Here is a 14,888-nt window from a genome sequence, read left to right on the forward strand (position 1 = left end):
GAGCAGTCAAATATTTCTCAATAATTTCAATAACAATTAACCTGTTGGGTACGTCACTTCGGTCAATGTCTGTAATTTTTATGAGGAGCAGAGCAGATGCCTTTACCTAGGTATATTTGTGAATAATAACCTGTTAGTTAGAAGTGTGGCAGTAACTTGGAAGTACTGCCAGGTGCAATATGAAGTCTGTTAGAATAACAAATAAATTAGTTACAGTATAAGCAAGTTGCTGTATACGTATATACCTCCCCATGATTCCTTTTTCTGTGATTTTTCTACCAAACCATCTTTACTGTTCCACGATTCTGTCTTCACCGAGATCTGTCCACTGGTGCCATAGCCACAGTTACTTAAGATCTTATTGGTCAGTTCTTTAGCTGCTTGATCTACAAGCCAATGAAAACACACAACACAAACAAAATCAAATAAAACAAAAGTTGTTACATAAAACCGTGCATATAACACATGATGAGTTTCATTACATGAAATGATAAAATTGTTATTGTAGTGATTTCATTACTTATATTTTCCATGCCTTTTAAAAATATCTTATAATTAATATATTTAAGAAAACAGAGGTCTTTGAAAAGAATCTCATGGAGTATTACCAAAATATTCTGGTTTGAAATTGAACAGCTACGTAGTTGCCAACAATCCATCAAAATAATGTAATTACTTTAAGATTGATGTTTCAAATAGCAATAAATTATTTTGTTAAAATAACATGTAATGAATTCTATAAATATAGTTCTGGGCTTTTTACCGGAACATTTTGCATACTAAGAAATTGTCATTCTTGTATCCTGCTTGTGTTTTTTTAAAGACTCTATAGTGATTTTAGCACTATAGAATCCCTTGTAAAAGTTGAATCTCTAATAGAAATATCACTCCATATAAATGGTTAAATTCTGTTCAGTATTTACAAAGATATGATGAACTGAAAATTCCATTGGTCTATATGCTGCTCGATATGTAACACAAGCACTGCCATCTTTTATTTGCCGTTAACCAAATTGATGGGCCTATAACATCCAATGGAATTCAAGCCGGGAGATTATGTAGTGCTGGTATTTTGATTTTGTGTTTTCTGAATTTTATTTAAACATTAAATAATCAGCGCAAGTACATATTAGAGTGGATTAATATTTGATATTTTCCAAGAAATGCAAATCACACATCCTTACTTTAATTAATCAGATGCTATGTAATTGTGGTCAAGTTTGTAATATGTGTTTAATTACAATGATCATGATATAGATGAACATGCTGTGTCTAAGTTAACTATCATAACAAAACTCACAAGCTTCAATAACAGATGGCCGTTATAATACATACCTGCTGGTTGTTTACCATATGACATTCCCATTGGTGTAGAGGTTTTCGTTAATGTGGTTTTCTTCACTGTGGTGGACGTTCCTCCTAAAAGATTTCAATTCTCAATGAACAATGATTCAAATAAAAGCAAAAAGATTAACATTAATATATTTCTACCAATAAATGGGGATTTCATAATTCTGATTACCAGTACGCTAAAAGTTAAGAAATTATGGGGTAAAACTAGCACATTAACCACACAAACTCAATATAATTTTTAACAATAATTTGAAAAAATTTGAAAAAATACTGCATAAATTAACTGCAACAATCTAGCTAAATGTTTTTACAAAGCCGATTCATGAGCACACCATTTTTAGTACAAATAGCATCACACATAAAATATTGTAAACTGCACCTAACTATATACATATAGCTACAATTACAATATTGCAATTTAGCTACAACATCTATGTTAAATTTATGAATGATATTTCATTTGTTTGTATTTTATTTTGTAATTGACTGTTAACTTGAGTAACTGATTATCCAAATATTATTTTGCTAATTATTTGTTTTATGATGAAAATGGTACCATGATTATTTCATATCTTTACATTAATGATTGGATTAATTGTTAGTTCTTATTTTAAATCTGAATGGTATTTCTGACACAACCAGCGGCTGCCAGGCAGATAAGCCTACATTTTGCAAGAGATAGATAGAGAACAATCTAAACAAAAAGAGATTCTTCGTACAATCAAGGGCCATAATTCAGGAAGTTACCATCCGATATGCATGAATATCGACAGGAACCAAGATATTTGGGTTATAAAGATATATTTCAAGTTTCATCAAAATCGGATCAAAATTGTGAGCGTCCACAACCTTGATATACTATATAATTACACTATTATTTGTATACAAGGGGCTGCCATTTGTCCAGCAGTTTTGGTCCCATTTTCAAGAAATTCGAACTCAGCCATTATTCGGGTGATATATTCAAACGTTTTTTTTCAATCGTATAAAAATTGTGATCTCTAGAAGAACCACAAGCTAAAAATCTGATTTTTCGTACAATTAGGGGCCATAATTCAGGAACTTATGGTCCGATTTATGCCAACATCAAAATTCACCGAGATCTTTGGGAGATAGAACTATATTTTAAGTTTCGTCAAGATCAAATAAAAATTGTGACCTGTAGAGTGTCCACAAAGAAATTGTGTACGGACGGACAGGGGTGATGACAATATATGTTGTGCAAAAGTGTCTATATTTTGAAAAATCCAATATAAGTTTAATGAGGCAGTATGATGTAGCCATGTGTTACAAACAATAACACATTATATGTAATAGGCCAATGATATTTAGTAAAGGGATATCAAACAGATTGAGAAAGCGCCCATTACAGAAACAAATATTGCAGATGCCATCACTATCAACCCCCGTATTTGTTTTTGGACATTTACCAAAATCAACTATATTAAACCATCCATCTATAATAAAAGACAAGTTTGTGTAGATATTCGGAGGTGTGCGTTCTGTCTATAAATAATGGATTACTTGATATATTGAAAAAGACGTCAAAATTGTAGAATAAATAAATCAAATCCTCAAACATTGCTTCTGACAATGTAGCAATGCATGAATGGGTTTACAAATTAGACGTAATTTGACGTACTTGACGTATATCGCAAGACTTTCTAAATCCCCTCCCCCCACACCCCCTCCTAAAGTTGAAGTTAGTGTTTCTCATACCACTAATGAGAGTTAACCTTATGCAAATCTCTTATAGTGTTGTTCATATCCAGGATTTAATCTGAAAAAAGCTGAGGGGCCATTGCTATTCTCTTTTACTGCGAGACGGCCGGCGGTGAGTAGAGAAAATGGGAGGAGCTTGTTTTGACGACAGATGCATCTGTTCAAGATAACCCAGGTGGAGGTTTTCTTGACTTTACTGAAGCGCAGCATGTATTTAATAACAAGATATTAGACCTACATTTACTAACACCAGGGTGAGAAAAAACATGTCCGCATGGCCAAATATTTCACTGCAATACTGCACTAAATGAAAAACAGGTTAACAGTGTGTATGGAAAATATCAAAAGGTGTTGAAATGCACTCTGGTTTGTTTTGTTTGTGATGAGGAATGGGATGAAAAATGGTGGGGTTAAAATGGATAAATTACTCCATTACCGACCAGGCATGCCAGGCACTACAAGTGGTGCATCACGGAAGCTTGTTGGCATCTAGGAGGTAAAACAAGAGTATATATAGATATCACCCTGTGTTTTTTTATCTTCCGTAGTAATAGTTGTAGTTGTAGTAGTAATAGACCCGTCAGCACCTGTTTTTTTTTCTGCTACCTGACTGTACCCCTCCAATTTCTTCTGCTTTTCTGCATCTGCTAATTTTTGTTTATCCGCTAAAACATTTGTTCCACTGGTGGAAGTTACTCCAGTAGGTGGGGCATTTTTGTAGACATCCATTTTCCTCTGCTTCTCCTCGTCTGCTATTTCATACTTTCTTCTCATGGCTTTTTCATTTTCTTGTTCTAACTCACGCCTTTTCTTGTCATAATCAGCTGTAAAAAGATAATTCAATTAAACTTCAGCCCAATAAACATTAGATTTGACAAGGAGACAAAAATAATTCAATCAAACTTCAGCCAAATTACATTTGACAACAAGACAGCGACTTTCCTGTCTTAAGTTCCAAATATGTAAGGATTTTTTGAGTGTAATTTATGGAGACAGTCGGGTTTATTTAATATTATATATAATAAGAAAGGTTTCTTTTAATATCACACCAGAAAGCATTTCTCTAACAACAAGAAATCTAATATCTTTAATCAAGACAAAAGCTTTGTTTTTCATTTGGCAAGAATAGTGACTTGTTTACATTTAATTATGAAGTCTGGTCATGACATACTTGCAGAAAGTAAAATTTGTCTCTTTGACCAATTAGATGTTCGTTTGTCTGCAATGCGGTTGTATTTTATTTTATCATTAGACTATAGACAGATCTATACAGATATTTTTTAAGTTTACTTCAAAGATCTAGAAAATTTGTATAATTAAGGAACAAGGTTTTATACATGAGATTGGCTTATTCCCAGTTAGTATCTAAAATTGTTTTACAGATATATATATGCTTTTCTTGAGTTAGTATCTGGCAGTTTTACAGAAATGACACAAAGTAAGAATAGCCAGCACAGAGATCAAGGCTGAAATTAAATGTTTTAAGACCACTTTACCTCTTTGTTCTTCATGAAGCGTCCTTATTCTGGTTCTAATCTTTTTCTTTTCATCAAAACTTTCTGTTTCATTCATCTATTGAATATTGGAAAAATAAAATTGAAAAAATATATTGTATCAAAGGAAAACTTTTAGTTCAAGGATATAACTTTCAAGAATACAAAATATCATTCTTACATTAATATTGAATATCTCCAGATCAGGCATATCCTCAGAATGAACAGATTTGAGAATACACAAATATATATTGGTTGTATTGCCAAGATGATATCTATTCTTTTTACTGAAACTCAACTTGACCTGATCATGTTAAAAGATGAACCGAAAGATACCTGTTGATTCTCATGAGTTAATCTACGGTCAATCCATTAATGAAATAGTATCTGTTTATCTTGATTGACCTGTCAAATTAGCTGATGTCAATACTATTACCGGTATCTTAAACTAAAAGGTATTGTTACTAATTAACACCTTAACAATTCCTACACAGACAATATGAAAAGACATTTTTTGTGACAAACATTTTCTCTGTGCCAGCCCATATATATTAAAACAGATCTCCTAGTTGGGCCTTTTTTGCTAACCAATATCCAGCTGATTTGAAAATGTTTTATTTTATGGTGAAATCTACCAGCCGATAAATTGTTTTATTCAGAAATTCTGGAAATTCAAATACTGGTAACAAAACACACAATCCCAATGACCATCTCATCATACTTTTTGTCAAAATCATTCATTATTTCTTAAAAGTAAGGAATAAATGAAAGAAAAATTTGTATCAAAAGACTAGGTTTTCACATTTGTATGTTGTATCTATAGCAGACATAAAAATATCTGGTTGTCAAAATTGTAGAAACTCTTGCCATTAACAATATTGTTCATCAAGATTTGAGATAAAACTAAACTTGCAATAAAACAGGATTCTATTCTAGTTAAGCGGACTACATAACAGAAATTTGTTGAGTCTGACCGAGAAGTTATTTGATGTGTATATATTTATAATAGAAGTTATGGAAGCAGTAACAGTTGGTGCTATATTTATATATAACAATAACCTGTTACAGTTAGACTTTCATGATAAAGATATCCTTTCTTTGTTTATTTGTCCACCCTGTATGGCTACATCAACAGGATTACGGATCCCTAGGTACAGATACAAAAGAAGCTATAAAGGTTAGTTAGACACATGTTCTAGCTCTCTCTCTCTATACTACAACCCAACTTTTCAAATCAAAGAAGACCGCAGAATATTAATTTCTAATTATTCAAATTTTCCCGTAATAACAAATATATGGCATTAAAGATGCTTTTCTATAATTTCACAATTCTGAACATACATATTCAATTTGATTTGGTATGATACCCATTAGGTATAAACACAATATATTTCATCCTGCTATCACTTCAAGTGACCTAATTTTTTTATATCATAGATTGATCAGAAATAGTTCCATGCGGTTTTTAATGGGGTTTTTACATAAAAAAAATACAGATTTACTTGGTTTTGAAGAACTTTTTCTGGTAAGTCTATTTATTAAATAGCTTGAACATGTGAATTTTTCTGCCAGTCCTGTAAGACTGGCAAATATTACCAACGTGAGAGCCCCATGGATAGGTGTATATATAGGTGTTAGCTTTGGCATTTTTGTAACAGCTTCCTGTGCCATTTTATAAGGAAGATGCCAGCTTTGAATTTATGGTAGGCCTACAAGTTTCCTATGTCATTTTACAGGGAAGATGCTAGCTAGAATTATATTTGTAAAAGCTTCTTATTCCATTTTACAGAGAAGATGCTAGCTTTGAATGCATTTTTCGTAACAACTTCTTCTTACTGGGACGATGTTAACTCTGAAATTTTTTGCAATACAAGCACTGTTAGAGAGTAACCTACAAATTGGACAATAGACAAAATTGAATCGTTTCTATTTTATTTGGGTAGCCTCAAAATGTTTACATCATACATGTGTGTTAACATCTACTTTCTCGGACTATTCTAAACCTCTAGATGATAAAACATGTTTGGCAATTTTCCCCAAGTGTAATCTTGGCAGCCATTAATATCATACTTGGTGTATATTATATTATTTACATCTTTAGTTTATCATTGGAAAAGATCTCACCTAGCTTACAACAAATGTTTATTCTAGGTAATGTTCATAGCTATATATATTACAGGTTAAAAGGGTTGTTGTATAATCAAAAGGGAATATTTGATTGATAGCAAAAAATATTTTGACAATGTATTGTCTTTTATCTTTAAAAGAACAAATGACATATAATTTGTTAAATGACCAGTTTAAATGTATAGACAATTGTTTATAGTGGGAGATCAAATCTATTTATCTCTGCATTTGTATTGAAGAATGTTAGCTTATAAATGGAATCTGATCAGTAGTCAGGTCAAAATACTGTTTAACCCCCAAACAATTGCTACAAAAGGTTTTTCAACTGATTCTGGCAGGGTTTAGTGTACTTTATAACATAATAAAAGTTTACCAAAGAAGGGCCCCCAGAAAAGTGTCTTTTTCAAGATGGTGTCAAAGATGGCCACCGGAACGTATTAATGATCATAATTATGTACCTATCAACTCAAATTTGATGATCTTGGAGTCTATTCCTAGGTTTTGGGGGGCAAAGAACTCATTAATGGCTGCCAACACCTCCAAATGATCGCAAGTCCATAACTATTGACTCAAATTTGATGATCTTGATGTCTATCCCCAGGTTTTTGGGCGCAAAAGATTTTCCATATATTGACCTGACTACAGTGAATATAAATGGAATTCAAGCTTATGAAATTCAGACTCTGAATCCAAGCATATCAAATGTTTGAATGAAAGAATAATTAAACTATTTGAATGCATGCATATAAACTGTTTGAATCCAATTATATAAACTGCTTGAATTCAAGCATATAATTTGTTCAAACTTCACAGGGATTGCCAACACCAGAATCTCTGTCAGCAAAATTCTATACTCTAGTCTTTGATAATAATATATGAGTACCTACCAATTTTTGAAGTTCTTCTTCATTGGTTATGTGGTCGTAGGAACTCATGGTGAAGGTATTATAGTTAGAAACTGGTGGATCACGGACAGTATATCGGGACTGGGAGCTAATCTCCCCCTACAAAACACAAAACAATTTACATTATTAATATATTAAAATATGGGTCCTGTTATAAATTCTTTTCTGTCAAAACTTACTATACTATAATTTTCCAAAAGTGAGTCAAGATCAGGATGAGTTCCTAGCATATATATATTAAGTGCATGTCAAAATAAGAACAATTATTAGCTGTATCAGGAATTTAATCAAATTTATAACGGTCCACATATGTATCTGTGTTTCTGTGCAAAAGTTTGCTAAAACCTATTAAATGAGTGTTCTCAGAAGTAGGCTAAGCATTGAAAATGAACTTAAGATTTTTCTGGAAACCGGGACCATAGACATTCAGGTAAGATAAAAAAAATCTTTGCATGTTGAGATTATTGAAAGTAGAAGAGGGCGATATGAAATCTTTACATAATAGTTATAGTACCTGCCCCATGTTCTGTGCATGAATGACAGAGGATCCAATTAAAAACATTTTACATATAGGGCAAACATCAAATCATGAAGATATAATTTAGTTTGTTTTGCAGTAATATTTCCTTTTAAAATTGTTTTATGTTATTGATGAAGGAAGATCCAATATTCTGCTGATGTTCAACGGATGGATAATAAAACAGCCAATCATTTGAAGAACATGGCCATGTAGAATGTGGCCTTGGCATGAAGTAAAATGTAAACGTTAAATTCTTGTATACATTTAACTTATATAATTAATTCAATCCAGATATACATGCCAGTATGCTAGGACCATTTTTTACTTACGATATTTTGGTATAATGCAATTATATAGAGAATGTAAGAATCTGAATGAATCATCCAATATGTGTAAGCCTACTCCTAAATAAATCATGGATGACAGATGGTAGATGTGTACGACATACTGTTAATACTGTATACAGAATCTCATTGTAGCAAATAAAAAAAAATATATTCATCAAATTTCATAAAACTTGTATAGTATGCATATAAGAGAACAGTATCAGTATTGAAGATTTTACAAAAACTTTAACCACACCACAACAGAATTTCAAAAATAATTTTCTCAAAATTTGTTTCCACTAGTTTCTTCTTCAAACTTGAGAAAAAATATCAATAAACACACAAAATAATCCACCCAACCAATGTAAAATAAAACCTTGATATGAATTACTACGCAAAATATTCTTTGCACACAGCACCTGGTGACTGAACTACACATGAGCATGTATATAAACGCAGAATTTTATCATATTACATATCGTACAGCAAATGTTAACTGAATATAAACAAAAATAACCTGACAAATATACTAGATTTACATCATTATTGCTCAATATATACCACAAACATCCACCGTGATTCACACAAAACTTTTTTGTATGACATTAATTATGGTCTTTTGCATGCAAAGATACAAAACCCTAAATGTTTTATCTACAATAATTTTTTCTTATTCAACACAGAAGTAATTGTGATCAAATAAGCCAAGAATAATAGCAATGAGCAATGGAACTTAGATGATGTATTGATATAATTGCTTATCTGTGCTTATAGCCTAACCAGAAAAGGCTCATCACCAAACTCAGTCAACACATTCACCTAATGAACATCTTCACCAAGCTACTTCAATTACAAGCAGAGTTAATGTGTTCCAAGCCATGACAAATCAAATTATCTCTGCTTAGCTTATGCTTAGCCCAAGCAGAAAATGTTTGTCACTGAATGGAGTCAAGAAATTAACCTAATGAAAATCTTCATCAAGTTTCAACAATCTACATTATTTAGAAGCAATGTTATCATGTTCCAAAAGGATTACCATTTTGAGGTTTTGCAACTTGCAAGGAAATGTGGCTAATGTCCCTATGTATCGTATTCCTTTTTTTCAAAGCTGGCAAGGATATTTCACTAGATGTTCCCAGATACTAAAAAGAAATCCAGTATCAACATTCAGAATTCCCTAAAGAGTGGACATAAACACTACCGGATTAAGGCTCTACTGGCCCTAAGACACATTTTGATGGGTGGTCTGAAAATACAGATAAACAAAAAACCTCACATGCGTAAAGGGACGAAACATCCAGGCAACACAGAGTATGAAAAGCCTTTAAGGATAGAAGGATGTTATTTATTTACATATAATAAAGGGAAACATTTTTGTCATCACCTGATAATTATCAAAACAACTGGATTTTTAGCTGGCCCTAATGGTCAATCCAACACTGGGCATAAACTGTCCTGGTAATATTTTCTTCCTTTTCCTTGTCTTTTAATCACATAAAATTAAAACTATGAGTGCAATAATCTTAAAATCCTCTAAGCAATAGTTGATAAAGCCCATTCCTTCTTGACATAAGTTGATCAAACTTGAATTGAGATGCTCTGAAAGTATCTAAATACTTCAGGCATCTGAAACTCAAAGGACTAATACAGAATTCTTGTCTAATAGTGCTGTAATGATTAGACTTGTTTTTTCAGGGTTGAATATTCTGTCTACTAACACCTGTCTATGTTAAATACTAGAAGATTTTCTTCTTTGATGGTAGGGTAGCTAATAAACAGCTGAAACTCTTCTCTCATACTAGCTGATGAAAAGGTTACAGATAGTATACAGTTTATATAATACTTGTATTCTATCCTTACAACTTCACCATTTTATATCTAAACATTTCGTCTTTTATATACTGAATTATGGCCAGTCACATGAAAATGAAATTAAATGAAATAGGGTTTAATGTCCTACTTTTATGTATCGACTGAGATAATGGAGACAGGCATATGCCATAGAGTGTGCCTACTCTTATTAAGTATTCCAACAGTGATGGCTTTTTTTACGCACACGCTAATGTATACATTTGACCGTAGCTTTCACCATTGACAATGGAGAACCATTCCAGAAAATCATCTTACTTACTGAGCCACCACCAATATCCTTAATGTCACAAGGGGACCAATGAATACCTTTCATGATATTTGAAATGTTTTATAAAGAAACAGTGAATTTTCGTATTCAAAATCGATTAAGCCAATTACTATTAATTAGAAGGCTGGGTGTCCGAATGGTCTGCCAGAGTCAAGTGCGTGGTTTTGATCCCATGCTTGTACATGATGAGTAGGGTCCCCTGTCTGACCATGTGGGTTTACTCCGGGTTCACTGGTTTCCCTATCCACTACTAATTATAAAGACCCCCAACACGCAAGCAAATTATTTATACAAAATTGTACTATATAAGTGCCAAAATGACCTAGTTTGTGTTAAGTGGAAATTATTCCCCATTTCTTTCTATCTTAAACAAATTACTAGCAATTATCACCTTTTGACACCAATAACGAATAATGTGTTTAATATATACCCAAATGTTTAAAGGATAAGATTTGTCATTTTAAATCTAGGTATAATGACAAGTGGGCATTCACACCAGGATTTCAACCCAGTCCACTGTCCTAACCAACAACAAATGCAACACAACTTCTGTTATGAATGATGTACCTCATATCAGCTTCCAGTACTGAGACAAGTACAGAAACTACTGTTGATTCAACATTTCACAGTATTGGCATTGATAGTATAATTTGAGTATTATGTATCTTTACACTTGAGCTATTTAGTAAATGATATCTGTTATTAAGGCATGCTGATCATTTCTGTTTTTATAAAAATCTTTTAAATTTATTCTGCATCTGTAAAAACATGGCATGGAAATTGAAGACAGATACGCTATTCTATACAAAAGTTTGGGAAAGAGCCTTTCACATTTTCGCAAGTGGGATAAACAAGACATTAGAGCCGTTATCACAGAAGTAAAATAACCAAGATGAAAATTTGCCAAGGTTTTTCTTCTATGAGGCAAACTCATTACTTGCTGGAGATAAATATAGCCTATCATCAATAAGTAAATCTTAAAATATAGATAGAGTCTCAGGTTACACCTTGAGAGTAACATTGAAAATAAACCCCACAATAAAAATATTATTATGATGCTATTTAAAGACTTGTCTTCTAGTGTTATGAAAGATAAACCCACACATTAAAATCTTTCAAAACAAAATGTTACATAAGAGTTTTATTTCAATAATTCGCTCGCCCATAGGGGTCTATAGCAGGGAGAGGAAACTGGAGGATCCGCAGAAAACCCACGAGGTTGGACAGGCGACCCTATTCCTTGTCACGTACAACCTGGGAATCGAAACCACGCCAGTTGACTTAATGACAGACCTCAATGACAGCGCACACATGTTAACCATTCGGCCATCCAACCCCCCGAAATGCTGTTACAAATTCATAAATTAGTACTACACAGATTTTCTTTGCTTATATGTTGCATAAAACTAATAACACATTTTATGCAAATTTCTAAGCATTTAAGATTTATTTCATAATCATATTTAAAGAAAGTCAGCATACATCAGATGCCAAACTGTATCTATGGAAGCCATTTTTGCAGATTATGCCATTTTAGAATTGACAGTGGTATAGGACTCAACTTACCAAGAAAACTCAAAATTCTTATGACTTAATTACAAAACAAGCCAATTCTGTTGATTGAGTTTGATAATGAGCTGCACAGTAACCATACAGATGATGTTCGAAATGCGTCTTGACATTGGGATTTTGTTTAATCACATCTGCAACTGTAATTTATTGACACCAACTTGACCTACGAAAGTACAGTCAATACACTATCTCTTACAATTTGTTAATTGGCATGGAATCTGTTTACCCAGTGAGGAAATACCCCCCCCCCTCCAAACTCTCTGCACAACACAGATTTAGTCCTATTGAATAAGAATATTGTTCTCTAATTTTGAAAATTTAGAAAGCTTGCTGTGACCTGGATTGTCTCAAGAATAATGATCTCTACAACCTAGTCTAATTCAAACAATTAAAGAACAGAACATATTTATTGAAACAAGATAGATTCCTAGTACATGTGGAACATCTACAGTTCTACTTGCTTATATCTATAATGTGACAAAAATATCACTATAGTTCTTAATAGATGACTGACATGTAATGTGTTGTTAACAATCCTATATGTAATGGTGCCAATCTTTTAAGCACTTTAGACAATTTGAAACCAACTGTTTTTCTTTGATGTATTTTCACTTGAGATTAACAAGATAGAAACAGGTGATATATATGTGAGTATCAGGATTATTATAGTTTGAGGTGGAATTAAAAAAAAAAAAACAAATCAAGGAGAGGGAGAGAGAGAGAGAGAGAGAGAGAGAGATGGGTTTTAACTCAACAAAAACTAAGTCACTTTGGGACTAACATATAGTTCAATTGTATAGAATTAAATCTTTAGCAGTGGGAAGAAACCGGAGGAAACATGCGACCCTACTCTTCATCACGTACAATCAGAATTTTGATTGTACGTGATGAAGAGGTGTACACCATGCCAGTTGACTCAATGAAAGACCTTATGATCTAAACCAGTAAGGCCCCCCCCCCCCAACCCAAAAAAATCATGTAGTAACTCAAATTAGATTTATAATGGGCTTAAATAAGAGTGGTTCTACCAAGTTTTAAGAATTTTGAAATGTGCACGGTGATTACCAAATATTTACATTGTAGCTATTTTGGATACCCTCGTTTATCACACAATTAGTTTCTCTGCAATATTCTGTTATGTACCAGTTAATTAAACGTAATACATTTCGCACGTTCTGACATAATGTAGCCGCGCTTGTCACCAAACACTTTACGGTAACATATTTAGAGCTCTGGATAATCTTGATTGATTTTGTTATGTCATTATGTATTGGTTGTTGATCAGACTGTTATAATTTAGGACAGAAATTTGCGCTGAGTATGGCAGTGTTTGAGTGGAATTAGGTCTAAACAACCGAAACACTGTGGGGAGTATATATAGGCATTTCAATAACTTATCCAAAGAGACTTCAAAGACTATACACTGATTAATCAATTCCAAAATTTTAAATAAATATAAGCAAATATATCTTTACTATAATGGCTTATAAATAAATCTAAGGTAATGATGTTCCACATTGGTAATGACCTTCAAATGATCTGTGTAACCTTGGCAAGTAATTACTGGTTGAACTTGGTAGAACTCACTTAAATTACTCACAGGATATATACATTCAAAATATGTAGAGATATTTCAGTGTGCCAGCAGACGCCTGATGTCTGTTGCTTAATTCACTGTAATTACAAGGGTAAAAATGTAGGAACCATTCTAACAAGAGCACTGACATGGAAAAACATTATTAAAAATAAAGACCAATTATAACCATTCTTACAAGAATGTACTGCAAGTAGGAGTACAGATTGCACAATAAACATGAAGTCTAAGAAAGAGAAAGGCTTCATTTGTATCTATTTCAAAGGGATATCTAGGTTCATTATTAAAATCAATCCTAACATAAGCGATGGCCAAATGAAGTTCACATTCTGTCTTATTAATGTACATTATGCCACCATTCGTCTGTACTCTTATTGACATCTGAATGATTAACTCACTCCTATTTAAGTCCAAAATCGTAACTAAGCTATGTTTGATGTCTAAATTACTACCTCATCTAAAATTCAAAAAAGGAAAATACATATTAGGTTTCTATTACCTTGTATAAAAAAAATCAATTTTCATAAGTTTTGATGTTTATTTGTATCGAAACCCAAAATTTATTAAAAGTGAGCAATTTATGATTAGCAAAAAGTGCAACTATTAAAATATTTGGATGTGTTACAAAATTTTATAAAGGTATATTAAAAGGCTGCTGATATATGTGCTCTGGAATTAAAACTGGGATGTAAGCACGGACCGACCAAGCCCATTTCAACATCCCTCCCTTAACTTTGTTTGGTGTAGGATAATAATTTATTGTGCAATAAAAATAAAAATATAAAGTTTGACTCGGCATATATCTGATCAATATCTACTTTTAAAATCAAAACTGCCGAAATCAAAAATAGACTGATGATAAATCGCTACCAAATCTATAAACAAAATTATTCCTGGCAAAAGAATTACTAAAAATGCTTGGGATTCTATTAACATCCTACAACTACTCAGCAGAATAAATCAGAATTTTTTTGAATTTCTATTTTAGCACCCATGATATACTATAAGGGGTATATGTAGACATGTTGATTGTTTTTTCTTGTTGTGACCACCTGCTGTAGTAGATCTACATAAAGATGTTTACTACCTACACAACAAACTATAAATACACCTATATTCTTCAATTCTACAGAATA

The 14,888-nt window shown here is 32.5% G+C and overlaps 1 protein-coding gene across 5 annotated transcripts in view; it reads right to left on the minus strand.

Annotated features, from left to right (window-relative positions):
- Nucleotides 1-14,888, minus strand: part of LOC126825078 (titin homolog) — a 105,880-nt gene that overhangs the window by 12,214 nt on the left and 78,778 nt on the right. For 4 of the 5 annotated variants that reach the window (XM_050554528.2, XM_050554531.2, XM_050554529.2 and 1 more), the window contains 5 exons: nucleotides 7,583-7,699; nucleotides 4,572-4,647; nucleotides 3,600-3,899; nucleotides 1,336-1,419; nucleotides 246-386 (listed from right to left, as the gene is read on the minus strand). In XM_050554528.2, coding sequence (XP_050410485.1) covers nucleotides 246-386; nucleotides 1,336-1,419; nucleotides 3,600-3,899; nucleotides 4,572-4,647; nucleotides 7,583-7,699 — 718 coding nt within the window. The remainder of the gene's footprint in view (nucleotides 1-245; nucleotides 387-1,335; nucleotides 1,420-3,599; nucleotides 3,900-4,571; nucleotides 4,648-7,582; nucleotides 7,700-14,888) is intronic. The other variant, XM_050554530.2, reaches the window with a different exon arrangement.

This window comes from Patella vulgata, chromosome 6, assembly GCF_932274485.2.
Source record: "Patella vulgata chromosome 6, xgPatVulg1.2, whole genome shotgun sequence".
NCBI lineage: Eukaryota > Metazoa > Mollusca > Gastropoda > Patellidae > Patella > Patella vulgata.